Source organism: Denticeps clupeoides, chromosome 6 (genome assembly GCF_900700375.1).
Source record: "Denticeps clupeoides chromosome 6, fDenClu1.1, whole genome shotgun sequence".
In the NCBI taxonomy this organism is placed as follows: Eukaryota; Metazoa; Chordata; class Actinopteri; order Clupeiformes; family Denticipitidae; genus Denticeps; species Denticeps clupeoides.
This window is the reverse complement of record NC_041712.1, coordinates 6372602-6387050: the sequence shown is the minus strand read 5'-3', so window position 1 is coordinate 6387050 and position 14449 is coordinate 6372602. Positions and strand designations below refer to the sequence as shown.

The following is a 14449-nucleotide window of genomic DNA, read 5'->3' as shown; positions in this document are numbered from 1 at the left end:
GTCTATTTGTCAATGTCAAGAGCAATTTATCAGGCAATTGTACAGGGGCAGAGTGGTCATCTTGAATTCAGGCCTTATTTTTGATGATCTGGTGGGGCAGCGAGAATATGACATTTATGACTCTGTACAAGTCCATGTAATAAAAGAATCTGAAAGTTTTGACCAAACCAAAAATTAGGTCTGCTCATTCACATTATAATTATAACAGTGAAGTGTACAGAGTATGATTAATCATATAATATTATTTATATAATATAAAATCATATAAATCAATCACAAATATGGATATTCTTCCCTGCCAGTAGGTGTTAATTTTAGATACATGTTTACAATAAAATATAAGAACAATATAAAAAAGTATCCAGGGACCTTCTAGTATACTTCGATATAATTGTGTCTTTACTACTTGCTTCACATACACATAGACTATAATATTGGCATAATAGGTTTTTAACCAATCTTAAGACTGTCAAATACAGATGGAGTAGCTGCATGTGTTCTGGATTCTTGTGCTTTTCCAAGGATGCATCAGGTGGTGACTGTAAAATTTCCCAGAAGGCATTTCACACATTGCAAATAAGCAGGAAAGCAGACCTCAAATATCAAAAAATGTTTGCCTTTCTTTTCATTTTATATGATTACATAAATACTAATAAAGCATGCCTATGGTGGTTATTTAAATACTGATCACAATTTATTTGAGAGTGGAGAATATTTAAATACTGATCGCCATATATTTGAGAGTGTAACTCATGCATAACTCATAATAACCTATGAAATGGTTATTGGCATGGTCGCTCTCACACTTTCCCAACTCATCACGCCTCAAAATGAGAAGAAAATGCAGCATTTTACACCCTTAACCTCAAGTTATCGCTGCCGCATGGTGGAAAAAAAGGTGTTTGATGAGCCAAACACAGCGTCTGTTTTGAGGTGACGATCCTGGTGATTAATCCACGTCCGGACCAGGTCCGTGTGCTCTTCTCCCACAAAAATCCCCTTCTTCCTGAGTGCGGGGCTGCAAAGCAATGTGAGATTTAATTATCCAGCGAGACCAAACGCATATCGGTGTTGATGATAATCATTAGCGCCCGGACGAGGGCCCTCTAAACGGAGCTGCATGTCTGCCATGCTAATTCACCGAGTTGTGTGGCGGGCAGCTTGTTGCTGCCGTGGCCTTTGTGCTAAGAGCGTGCAGATGGTGTGTCGGTCGACTTCTGAAGTTCCGCTCCTGCCTTTCAGGATGCAGGGAGAGGGAATGTCCTTTCTAATCCGCTTTCACGTGTGCTCACGCATCACGCCATGGCGGCCCCTGCTACACGCATGCCGTTGCGGCGAGAGAAAAAGAGTTGGACGCCTCACAGAGGCAGCGAGTGAACGCGCTTCTGTGTGCATATGGATCATTGTACATGCTGTACCCATTCGGTGGCACCGCTGAAGCCCTGCCAAGAATACCAGATTGTCACTGAGCCTTGGGTCTGCTGTAGCACGGCTCGGCGCGCATTTTATCTCCGAGTTAAAGAGCATTCCGAACTTCACACGGCAGAGGCCATCCATATTTTCCCTGTCCTCACTTAAAGTCGATGGGGAGCGAATTGCTCAGTGCCCGATAGTAGTTTACTACTACTACTGAAAACGACTAATAATTGTAATAACCACAACCTCAGCACAACACTCACATTTTAGGGTCATGGCTGCAGCCATCACCAGGCATTTTATTCTCGCTCTGCACTTATTCTTAATTATTAACTGTTATATACTGTTTTTTTTTTTCTCATCATGTGCCAACGTCCTGTGTGCATTGGGAAAGAGGCGTGGTTGAGGTACAAATTACACATTTGTAATGAGGTACAAAGTACACAGTAGTATAGTGACACTTTATTTACTATTTATATCAACCAGTTAAAAATGAATGTTGGCTGGATGTCAGAATAAAATGCTGCCCGGAGCTGTTACACATCACCAGTACTGCCCATGTGAAGTCCCTGGTAGGAACATAACAAGTCATGATTAGGGTTCCATTAGTCCAATACTCATTAATGAGTGCCAGTCAGTAGAAAAGTAAAGCTGAAACATGTCATCATCAACCATTTCTCCATTTCTACAATTCCATGTACTCGACACCTCTGTCTTGCACCGGACGCCCCCACAAATGTCATTTGCACTTTCCACGTCCCGCTGTTTACCAGATGAAAGAAATTGTGCCCTCTGTTTTTAACAGGGCATATGCTGACTTTTTTTTTAATTAAATCTCATGGTACTTGTACGGGGACAAGGTTACTAAAGGTATCTTGTAACATCTTGTAACACAAAGCTCGAACACATCCCTAGAAACGTTTGTTGTGTTTAACAGTTTCACCGGCATTTCGCCCATTATGTTCATTCACCTCAGGTGGCCTTTATTTCCTCTCTTTCCTTTATATGGGACTTCATTTCTTCCTGGAATGCCTGTGCCTGCTAACTGGCTGTAGATTCGGTGTAATTAATACAAAGAAAGGAATAATCATAATTGAATTGAATTGAAGGAAAATTCTATTCAAAGTTTACAGCACTTGAAGCCAGAAGGTATTCTGTTCAGTTGCAGCACAACAAGGCAGGTATTTAATCAGGACTGTCAAACAAAAAAAGAAGAGTGTGTCCAACGCGTAGGTGACGCGTAGGACACATGGACATGTTTTTATTTGGTGAATTAACTGCAAAACAAAATTCATTTCAGTTTTTACATTTCCAGACCCGCTGCTTCACACTTCCAGTCGCGACGACTGTTCAGGAGCCCTAACCCGGCGCTCACATCCGCGTCGACATGCAAATGTTTCTCTTTCTCTTACCTTTTTTTTTTTTTTTTTTTTTGCATGTCATATGTAAATTGGCAAGTATCTAATTAGTGCTAGAAGATTAATCACTCTTGGGAAAGGATAGACTTGAGGGTGTCAGCGCTGATGGGAGGGTGAGGGGTTGGCGTATAGATGCCACAATGTGACAAAGATGCCAGGGAAGATACACTCTGTTGCGCAGATGGGGGAAGAATTTGGGGGGGAGACGGCACGTGGCTTCTTTTGCAGACTTGCTTTGCTGCACCGCTTACTTCTCCAGTCAAACCTCATACGTCTGCCTGCAGCTCCAGAGGCGGCATTATTATTTTTCAATAATGCAAAATACAATGCTCCTTTGAAAATAAGTGAGAGATTATGTCCTCAAAGCGTGTTGCAATCTTTAGGGGTGTTTTTCCCCATAAATCTTCTTTTTCCATCTTATTGCATTTTGACAGGGTAATTTGACTGGCTTAAAGTAAGCAATTCTTCTGGAATTTGCAACTGGCGAACAGAGTGTTGATTAAAGATCACGTTTGTCCTCCAACTATCTTAAACCATTTTAAACGCAACATGTCACAGACTCGCACTTCTGGATAGCCTTGCGTCAGGTTTATTTTTAACCATGTCATAGCTTAATTAACATTGAATGCATGATTGGACTGCGGTTGGTAGTTTAGTCTGATGCAGACGTTAATCTCCACACGGCCTCCACACGGTTGGTTAAGCATGAGAGGCTAAGACCGTAAAGCACTTGGCTGAGGGCAAGGCAGTAGGGTGTCGCCAGCAATGTCTGCTGCTTCAGTGGCTTAGAGGATCATTCTTGGCTGCGTGGCATGACACGAGGAGACATGACGTCTCTCCATCTCATGTTTAATTGGAGGAATACGGTGCAGTGGGTGCTGCACACCCACACAAACACACACAGGAAGTGTTGTAAAGCGTCTGGGTTCTATGTTTGTTGCAGAGGTAGGAGGGTGCACAGGAAATTCGTCAACAGTGTGACCAGCACAGATTTCGTTGAGGCGCTTCAGATTGGCTGAGCCGTGTAACAGTGATATAACTGGTGGCAATCTCTTCCCCACTGATTGGCTGAAGGGGCAGTACTGTATACGTGCATCACTTTCGACAGGTAGTCCAAGGGGAGCAAGTCATTTTTTATGTATGTGTGTGTGTGTGTGTGTGTGTGTGTGTATATATATATATATATATATAATATAAATACACAGGACAGGCCAAAAGTTTGTACACACCTTCTCATTCAATGTGTTTTCTTTATTTTCATGACCATTTACATTCTCACTGAAGGCATCAAAACAATGAATACATGTGGAGGTATGTACTAAATAATTCTAGTTTCTTCTAATTAGCCGCCCTTTGCTCTGATTACTGCTTTGTACACTCTTGGCATTCTCTCGATGAGCTTCAAGGTCGTCACCTGAAATGGTTCTTCAACAGTCTTGAAGGAGTTCCCAGAGGAGTTTAGCACTTGTTGGCCCATTTGCCTTCACTCTGCGGTCTATTTCACCCCAAACCATCTCAACTGGGTTCAGGTCCGGTGACTGTGGAGGCCAGGTCTCCACTTTTTGTTAAGTACATAACTCCACGTGTTCATTCATAGTTTTGATGCCTTCAGTGAGAATCTACCACATTGAATCAGAAGGTGTGTCCAAACTTTTGGCCTGGACTGTACATATAGAGACACCCACATACATTAAAGCACATTACATTTACAGCATTTACCAGACGCCCTTATCCAGAGCGACTTACAATCAGTAGTTACAGGGACAGTCCCCCCTGGAGCAACTCAGGGTTAAGTGTCCTGCTCAGGGACACAATGGTAGTAAGTGGGATTTGAACCTGGGTCTTCTGGTTCACAGGCGAGTGTCTTACCCACTAGGCTACTACACACATTAATATGATTAGTGTGAGCTTTGCCATAGTCTTTTCTCTGACTGTAAAATGTTAATAATATATTTTTATGCATTTTTGTTCCCAACAAAAATATAGTTTTTCCATATTTCCATACAGTACTGAAAATTGTAATAAAAAGCTGCAGTCTATAAAAACAGAACAGGTGGCAGGACTAGTTGCATTCCCCATTCATATATTTCACTTCAGCATTTCTCGTTCAGCTGAGATGAGCCCGTCTTTATGTAAGCTGTGTCAGAAAGACAAATTGCCGAATGCACGTTGTGTTTTTCTTTCTTTCTTTTTTTTTCTTGTTTTACATTGCCGATACGCTTCGATTTCTCGAAAGGCTCCACGCCATAAAGAGGAGCTTGGCAGACGTGGGAATTAGCACATGGCACTGCACATATACCCTTATTTATGTCTATATGTTGCACGGTGGGAGCCCATTTATCATGTCCGGCTATTTTTAGTGCGGCACAGAGCTCCCGCTCCTCCATCTTTTTCATCTGTCGTATTATTTTTTTTTTTTTTATTCTTGCCTCCTGCCTCCATCTTTTATGAATAATGGAAAGTTGAAGCCTAATTGCGTCCACTTGATCAGTCCCAGAAACAACATTCATTCCAACACCTCGGAATGAAAGCGAACCGCACCAACGTGGTCTAGATGTATAAACAACCTCGTTCTAGGTTTAAAATACAACCTCTTATCATGGCTGCCACAGCATGAAGAAATGAGTTCATTGGATTAGGAGACTGTGTGTGGTTTTTTTTCGGTTTCGTCTCGCGGGTCTGTGGACTTGTTTTAGAGTTGGAATCACATCAGTATTGATTTTCATTGCAGATATAAAGGTAATAGAGAAAGTAATTGAAAAGTGAAAGTAATAGGGTGGGTAACAGTATTAAACAACTGCTTTGTGCCAGAAAGTGACGGGTAGGTAGTAAATGGCGAAGGGAAAGTATTAAATAAAGTTTTACTGCCTCGTGCCTCATGTAAAGCTGGATTGGTTTAAAGCTTCTTTTTTTTTTTTTTTTTTTTTGCAAACCACTACAGCTCTGTGAGTTGGCAGTGTTGGATACCATGAGCTCTCCATGGTGCTGAACCATAAAATCGAGCTCAACAGGCTACGGCGTCTGTCCACAGGTTCCTGAAGCCAGGTTCAGTGTATTTTTTTTTTTTTTTTAATTCTGCATGCATGACGTTTACTCAGATCCCGAGCTGCTTTGTAGCCGCTTCACTAAGCTGACTGAAAATCAGAGGGCCATGCCCGTCCGGTGTCTCCCATCCGCAGGGAACTGAGGCACGTTTGGAGCTCAGCAGAGATGCCGGCGATGCCCCCGGCCTCTAGACCCGAGGCCCTGCTGGACCAGGAAGCTCTCCCACTAGGGAGGAAATGGTGACCAGCATGGTCTGCCTGTTTGCTTGGAACCCAGTGTGGAGGGAACCTTAAAGTGGCAGATTGGTGCCACACAGGAGAACTGGCCAAAGGACGTGTCAAAAATCTCAGCTCACCTCCCTCAGGACGTTTAGGAGGACCGCCAACAAATTGTCCTCAAATATATGCTGGTTTTATGTTCTGTAAATAGGTTTCCTGAAATAATAGTAATACGTGTAACTACTCTCAGTAATTATCATGGATTATTTTTTCAAAATCACCCTTTTATTGATAACACTGATATATCTCACTCACTTTCCACCCGATAGTCCTACTCAGGACGGCTGTCACTGGGCACAGGGTGGGGACTCATCCAGGGTGGAGGGCCAGCCCACTGCAGGGTGCACACACACACACACACACACACACACACACACACACTCACACCTATGGACAATTCAGTTCACCTAGTGTACATGCGTTGAACGGGGGTGGGAGGCAACAGGGAACACGGAGGAGACCCGCACCAGCTTGAGAGCAGGCAAACTCCACATACCCAAGGTCCGAGCCAGGATTCCAACTCACAAGGTTGTGTTGCTGAGACACACTTATGGAAAAGAGTTTTTGTGCATGTCCGTAGGACCTGGGCGGCTTTTCGAACGGGGTCACCGACCCTGGCCCTGGATCTCACAAAATGTGTCCAACCGGGTTAATAAGCGGATGGAAACGAGTTGAGAGAATGATTCGGAGTGTTAAAAAAATCGTGCATGAGAAGTGCCCTCCAGGACCAGGGATGCTGACGTCACTGGAGCCGGAATGAGGCTTTAATGTAAAAAAGCAGCACACCCCACACCTGCTGGAGTTAAAAGCCGAAGTTTGATTCTTGCACCTTTAATCAGGTGTTTTCGTGTCGATCACGCACACATTTCCCCGCCCGGGGAATTCGCGCGTTGACGCTACATCGTGGACCGTCCCGTTATTCATATTCCTTGCCCTCGTCATCTCCGCGCTCCCGGCCACCACACCCCTCCCCTCCGCCGCGCCTCCCTCTTTGTTGGGAGCAACTCCGCGCGTTCCGCCCCGAGGTGCGCGCGTCGCGGGACCCAGTGCGCGCGCCCGAGCCGAGCCGCGGACCGTGGCGCGGACGTCGCGACGTGGGCTTTTTTTTCCTCGTCGCGATCGCCGTCGTCGTCGTCGTCGTCGCCGCAGTCAGGTCGATTCGGTTGATTCCGCGAGACGGAAGTGCCGTGGCGGAGACACGCGTGGAGGGATGCGCCACCGAGCCCAAGCGCGCGTCCACGACCCAGGTAAGCGCGCCCCCGTCTTCTACTTTCCTACGGCGGCGGCAGGTGAGTCAACGGGCGCGTCATTCAGCAGAGCTTTTCACCATATCTGCCAAACGAAATGATTAATAAGGCTTATTATGGTGCCCAAATGACTTGTTTCTGGTGGTGTGGATTTTCATTGTGCTGCATACATAGTTGGGTGTGCAGTGGGTTGCATCAGTTCAGCCTCCAAGCTCCTTTCCTACAAAATTAATTTCACATTGTTCATCACTGACCCTTTAATTCTTTCTTTCTGTCAGAAGATGGCAACAACAGAAACCCAATTTACATTTGCGGTGTTAGTGAGCGACACCACAGCCGAACTTATCTTGCACATCATGCCGTATCTGTGTGTGTCGGCATCGGGCTGAGCTCCGCTTCAAAATTCATTGCAACAGTCCCACGGATGCACATGTTTCAAAAAGAATGTTGGCCGCGGTGCGTTTGGATGCAGGAGAGCATGGGTGTAGCTTTGGAAAGTGGTGGTGTGGTACGTCATTGTGAAAAAAAATGATCGAGTTTCTTCATTGTATTTCACTTAAAATGCTTCCCAAATATAATATGACTTTTTTTTAATAGGGAAAGTGAGAGAGACATCCCGACTGTCCCAGCATTAATTAAGGGCTACACGTTCAGGCTTTTAGATCCCGGGTCCCCAAAAATGGCCCCAAAACCACGGCTTGCCCTTATCATACAGTATAGAGTCGGAGTCACCGTATACCTTACAATATGATAAAATACGTTATTACATGGCCCACGGTAAGGATAACATCACAATACAACAATTCTGTGATAATCAATATATACAGTGATACATAAGCAGGCATTCATTAGTATTAGACTCACATGTACTTCATTTGAGCAGCGCCCCTCAGAGGGGACATGGAGTGCCAACGCCGGCTAGTCAAATCGGCAGCCACTGGTAATGAATTTAAATACCAATTTGGCACCGGCGCACCGATTATCGTGTCGCTCGAGCAAGGACGACGGCATCAATGTTTTGACCCGTCTCCAGTTTAGTATGTATTGCGAAGGCCTGCATGGATATGGATTATTGATGCAATTTAGAGATTTTTTATCCGTGCCTTGATGTCCTGCCATGCTGGAGATATGTAGCAACAAACACTAAATCTAGCTCAAAATACCATCACAGGGGGGAGCAGATCACTGGATGGGAGCAGATAGTGAGGATATATTGCCTCGGGCTCTTCTGAAATTAAATGCTTTTTCTGCCAAGACACAGCCTAGCAGGTGTTATGGTCAGGTGTGTTCTATTTCCTTTTCTTTTTTTTTTTGCTATCCCTCTGCGGTCGTGGATTTCATGGAAGTGTGTGCTCGTGTGCGCCCGTGTGGGTTTATCATTTCAGCCGTCAGTCTATTGGGTCTGACACATGGTTGCACTTGGCCCTGCACTAAAAAAATTCGATCTTATATTTTTCACAGCATTCATGTAACTGTGCTTTCTCTCATAAAATCTGCAAGAGGTGATATTTCACCATTTTTCAAAATGTGATGCGCATGATTGCCTTGATGCATAAGTACATGGACAATGTGGAATGTCATTATGCCAGAAATAGGATTAAATATTGCAGATTATATTTAAGAATGTATGTCATTTTTAAATATGAACGGTGTTAAACTGTAGTCAAGCATTATGAATGTCCGTATCCTAGTAATCATGTTTTATTAATAGATTTCCCAGTGCTGTGTCTGTATTTGTGTGTGTGTGTGTGTGTGTGTGTGAGAGAGAGAGGCCATGTGTGTGTGAATGCCACTGCATCCTTTTAACAGCAGGGCTCCGGTCCTTTCCAAGAATGCAGGAATGTGTGTATGTGTGTGTTCTTCCTCCCTGAATGTCATCTGTCTATGCATTTTTATTTTATTTTTTTTTTTACTTTACACGAGCCTCTTAAAATTAGACTGGCATGAGGCAATTTAGCTGAGCCCCATACCCATAAACCCCCTGACACACACGAAGAGGGCTGCCTGATTGAAAAGCTTTGCCGGGCCCACGGTCCCTGGCCCAGCATGCATTATTAGCAGCGGTGGGGATGCGGTTGCGTGTGGCACGTCCCCCACCCCCCACCCTGGCGGCCCGCGGTGGGCCGTCCAGCCCCGGCGCTTCATCTCTCACCTCCGCTGCAGAGAGAGAGCTGCGGTTTCAGGAAATAAAAAGTGGGATCTCTCAGCCTGTCGAGAGCCAATGAGCGCACACACGTACACACACGTACACACACGCATTCCAACTTAGGGTAGAGAAGCGCTCACGCTGAGCACACACTCACACACCCTCTCAGGACACTCTTACAGACACACACAGACAAGCCTTTATAAGGTGTGTGTTCAAGTTGCACATACTCACAAATTCAGAACAGGCTGAATGCCATCCTGAACATTCACGCACACAAACAGCATTACAGACATGCTAACCTATATACACACTTAAATATTTATATTTGAAATGAGGACACAGGATAATACTGTATCAAACAGTGTGTATCATAAAGGTTTGTTTAAAGCGTTCTATTTTTTGTGCCCAAAAGACAACTTCCAGAAAGACACTCCGGTTTGTGGTTTTGCCATCTGTTGGGAGATTTGGTCCTCGAAACGCTATTAATAAATCCCCACATGTATTTGGTTTTGTCTGGCATGAGTGTTCTAATGACATTTAACCAATCACGTTGTTTCCCATTAAATAAAGATGTGATTGTCATTTGCGTATGAGATCAATATTTACATGAACAGATATCATTTTTTACCTTTTTTTGCCGTATAACCTATAGTGTGGTACAGCCTTACAAAAACACTCACTGATGCCTACACACACATTGACTGCTATGAGATTTTTATTGACCAAGAACACGGCAGGCAATGTTATATTTGTGATTTGATTACAGTAACAAATGAGGCTGAAATTGCTGAAATTAACTGAACATTTTTAGTACACTGAATTAGATTAAACGCCGCTGTTTGTATTGTCTGCAATCATGTGTGAACTCCACACAGGACCAATACGCGCAACAATAGATTTAGTAAAATGAACAATTATGTCACTGGAAACTAAATGGAAATTTTCAAATTCGATATCAGCCCCTTAAGCACAAGCATCGGCCGGTGCTGATTATGTCAAAATGGCCATAATCTTCCCAATGAATCTGTATTCTACCGACACAATGAGGTGCAATCACACACACACACACACACACTCACTGGAGAACAGTGGTCTTGCTCTATTCTGTGGAGCAGAACGAGTCTGGAGAAAATCTTTTTTTGTTTGCCTGGATTCATCAGCCTGTAAAGCCCCTTTCTAACCGTTCAGACTAATTACCGCCACTTGCGCATCCTTCCTGGCCTTAAAAAAGGAAAAAAAAAAGTTTAAGTAGGAAATATGGAATCCATTAACCTTGCAGAAAAGGGCTACTTGCTCACATCTCATTAGAGGCGAGGGGAATTGAGTAACACAGGAAAATCTATTATTGTTTTAATAAGCTGACAATTTGTTAATTTGCGTGGTCTTTTTTTTTCTTATAAATGTAATTTTTCATCAGTATCGTCTTAATGGGATGTACACAGAGGGAGCAGCTCAGAGGTGTGGAGGGCACACACACACACACACACACACACACACACATGAATTCTAAAAGCAAATCCACTCCTACTTTTCTTAACTGGGCTCAGATGGGCGCTTAATTGATTGATAGACACTCGGCTACGAGCTCGCGGTTTTGTTTCTCTCGCTGCGCAGCGGATTAGCCGCTGTAGCCGTGTGATTGATAGGTCTGGGTTAAGAGCACTGCGTTCAAGTCTGTCAGAAGGACAGTAAAGTGCATTGTTTCGAGCCACTACTACCCAGTACTAGTAGTAGATCAAAAATCGGACTGACTGGACACGTTGGACTGACTGGCGACGCTAAGAGCCGACAATATGATTTGCTAAATTATGAAGAAGGGCTTAAACTGTTCCCGCTAAATCATCTCTGTTATCAGGATTTTCATTTCCGCGCCTTTGACGAACGCACGCCTCAGGTCCACTCGTCTGGTTTTGGAGGAGGGGGGTGGTAGAGCACACGGTAAAGCGTTGGATCTGTTTCTCGTGTCTCACACACACACACTGTACAATGTAAAATGGCAGCTGACCGAAGCTCTTTTGCTCTGAACGGCCAAGATGAGACCCCCGTGATCTAATTAGATCCACCCTGGCCAGGCCTGCTGTCTGGAATGGCGATGCAGGGACATGGACGCCGGGATCCTCTCGATCTTGCAGGTTGATTTTGGTGCCGTGCCCCCCGCAGCGGCGCCACTACAGAAGACGGTGAATTATGGCTGTATTGGAGGGCACTCTGGATTGTTTCTCATGCCCCTTCACCTGGAAATTGAGGCCAGCAAGCCGGCCGCATTCCCAGAATGCACTGCAGTGGTGTCTGGACGTCCGGGCGAGGTGCCACCCAGACCAGCTCTCTTTATGTGTTAAACTGAATCCCACCGAGGTCACTGTTCTCAGGTCAGCGTGGACTGCGGCGAGAGCAGAACTGTCGCTGGGTGATGGATTGTTTTTCGTGCAGCCTCGCTCCCGCACCACTGCCAGTGTGCTGAGGACTCGGGTGGTGGGGAGGGGGGTAGGAGTCTGTGCCCGGCCTGTCAGTCTACTGGGACTCCCAACTCAAGGGCACATGTGCATCAGGCCGCCCTTCATGATCTTCGTCCTCTTCTGGGCGTGTGCTTGCGCATGTGTCACTGCTGTATTATTAACCTTGTGGGGCCAAAATGTCACCATGATGTCAGGAGGAAAATCCTGGCAGAGCTACCATGCAGGGACATCTAGCTTTTTCAGCATTTTACAAAATGTAATTTTTTTTTTTATCCCACCAACAGTGCACAAACATTAGGACTGGACGATCTTGATTTAGCTCATTCTCTGTGATCGGTTTTGGTCATTTTTCAATAATAAATAGAAATGAGCCCGACATCCAAAGTCTCCCAGACGTTCCATGAGTCTCCCACATGCTGTCTGCGAAATGAATGGAATCTCGGCACATAGAGCAAGCAAACAAGAGCCAAAATGAGGCAGTACTGTGTACATCGCGCACATCGAGAGATGAGTTTCAAACAACAGGACGAGAGAGACAGAGAGAGAAAAAACGTGCATGTGTACGTATCAGATTCCAGTGCGGACGGACGGACTGCTTTTATTTAACTTCTGAACTCACCGGTTCAGTGGAGCATCATGGCAGAGGGAGAGTGCGCAAAAAGTGAGAATATAAAACGCATTTCACCTCAGACTGCGGGTTTTGTACGTTTATTCTGGTTGAGGCGCTGCAATACAGAAGAAATGCAGGCAGTACCATGCGACGTGGTTCACTGTGTGAAGCCAGCAAAAAACGAAATTATCTATTATATATATATTATATATAAATTACTATATATATAGTCATATTATTATATAGTCATATATATTGATATATATATTATATAAAAAATGTCATCTAATAAAGGAAAGTATATTGTGATATTGACTGTTTATTGAATAGGTTTTGTGTGTCTGTGTCTTTTACACACCACGTTTTTATATGAAGGACATGTTCCTGTGCATGAATTCAAACATCAAACTGAATTCACTCACCTTCAACCCCTCCGCTTCTTTTTCGCTCTGCCGCTTTTATGTTTTCCCATCAGCCTTTCACCACCAAGCCTCCCTTTTTCCCTTCTTAACACCTCTTCCCTTTCACTCTCAACCAGGTGAGAACGAGGGTGGAAAGGGTTTGTGGGAGAACATGTCTGCTCTTGTGCGTACTCTAATTAGGCAGGAGAGACTCCGCTCCTCGGTTTGCCGAGGTACCACTGCAGCGCCCGGTGCTGACATGCCCGTTCGCAGAAGGATTCGCGGATCACACTGGAAGTGTGAATGGCTGAAGCTGCACAGGGCCGCTGTTCAGTTGCATTGTGGTCGTCTGGATCAGGAAGCAGATGTTACCGGGTACAGGAAACGGACCCCGTGGAGCTCCTTCCTGTAGAACAACTACTCCTTGTCCAGACCCAATTAGCGCAGATTTGTTGCAGAGAGAATTTATAAATTTGACAGTGCGCATCTGATCGAGTCATGAGAAAAATATAAAAATCCGGTTCAGGCCGGTTGCAAAAAGTGGTGAGAGTTGTCAGCTCACATGAGAACCGCCGATAAAATGGAGAAGCAAGTGGCAGAGGAAAGTTTCTGAGCACAACGAATGTTGGCTTTTGACTTGTTAAACTGTCATTAGCATAGTAAGGCACCATTTGTGTCATCTGTCACCTGGATTATGATGTGCCGGGCTGAATAAAATCCAGAAGGAGATCCAGTTCTCTCCTTCATGCCATTTCACATTGCAAAAATTTACACAATAATGTCAGTTATTGCAAGAAAGGGAGTTTTCTAATAGGGGTTGAAATCACATGTAATCCACCATGCTATATTGTTGCTATATTGATGGGATAATGCCCAGGATAATGATGATATCCAGAGTAAACCTCTGGAGTTAAATTAAGAAAGTGCTGCAACATTATCTTTTTTAAGCTATTTCTCAATTGATGTAGTTGTGTTTGTGTAAAAGAGAATATGTTTTTGTTCAGTATTCTTGTGGAACTGCTGATTTACATATGAAGCAAAATCATTTATTGACTAAAATTGGTCAAAAAACAGAAAAAGTTTTAAATTCTGTATCTGCTTGTGTGGTGTTTTGATTTTTAAACCTAATCAACGTTTCAGATGCAAACAATTTAAAGCATCTTCACAGCCATACCTTCCAAGATAGAAATAAGATTTATGACAAGTGGAATGCTGAACTTGTTGGCTTCATGCAGTGCAATTTTGGTGTTTATGGGATGTTGACAACATCCTGCCCAAATTTCATATGATTTCGATGAACCGTATCTGAGAACGATATGGAAAACTAAAAGCTCACACTTGCTGCGAACACTTGGTGGCGCTATACAAAACTGCCAATATTTTGGAATATGTGGTTAATGTATACTGCACTAAAATATATATATTTTTA

The 14449-nt window shown here is 44.1% G+C and overlaps 1 protein-coding gene across 7 annotated transcripts in view; it reads left to right on the top strand.

Annotated features, from left to right (window-relative positions):
* tenm2b (teneurin transmembrane protein 2b) overlaps positions 1-14449 on the top strand; it is a 175452-nt gene that overhangs the window by 67730 nt on the left and 93273 nt on the right. The window contains exon 1 of one of the 7 annotated variants that reach the window (XM_028982325.1): positions 7145-7404. The exons of 5 other annotated variants lie outside the window; for them this stretch is intronic. In XM_028982325.1, coding sequence (XP_028838158.1) covers positions 7368-7404 — 37 coding nt within the window. In that variant the 5' untranslated portion in view covers positions 7145-7367. Of the gene's footprint in view, positions 1-7144; positions 7447-14449 lie in introns of those variants that run through there. One more of the 7 variants, XM_028982323.1, reaches the window with a different exon arrangement.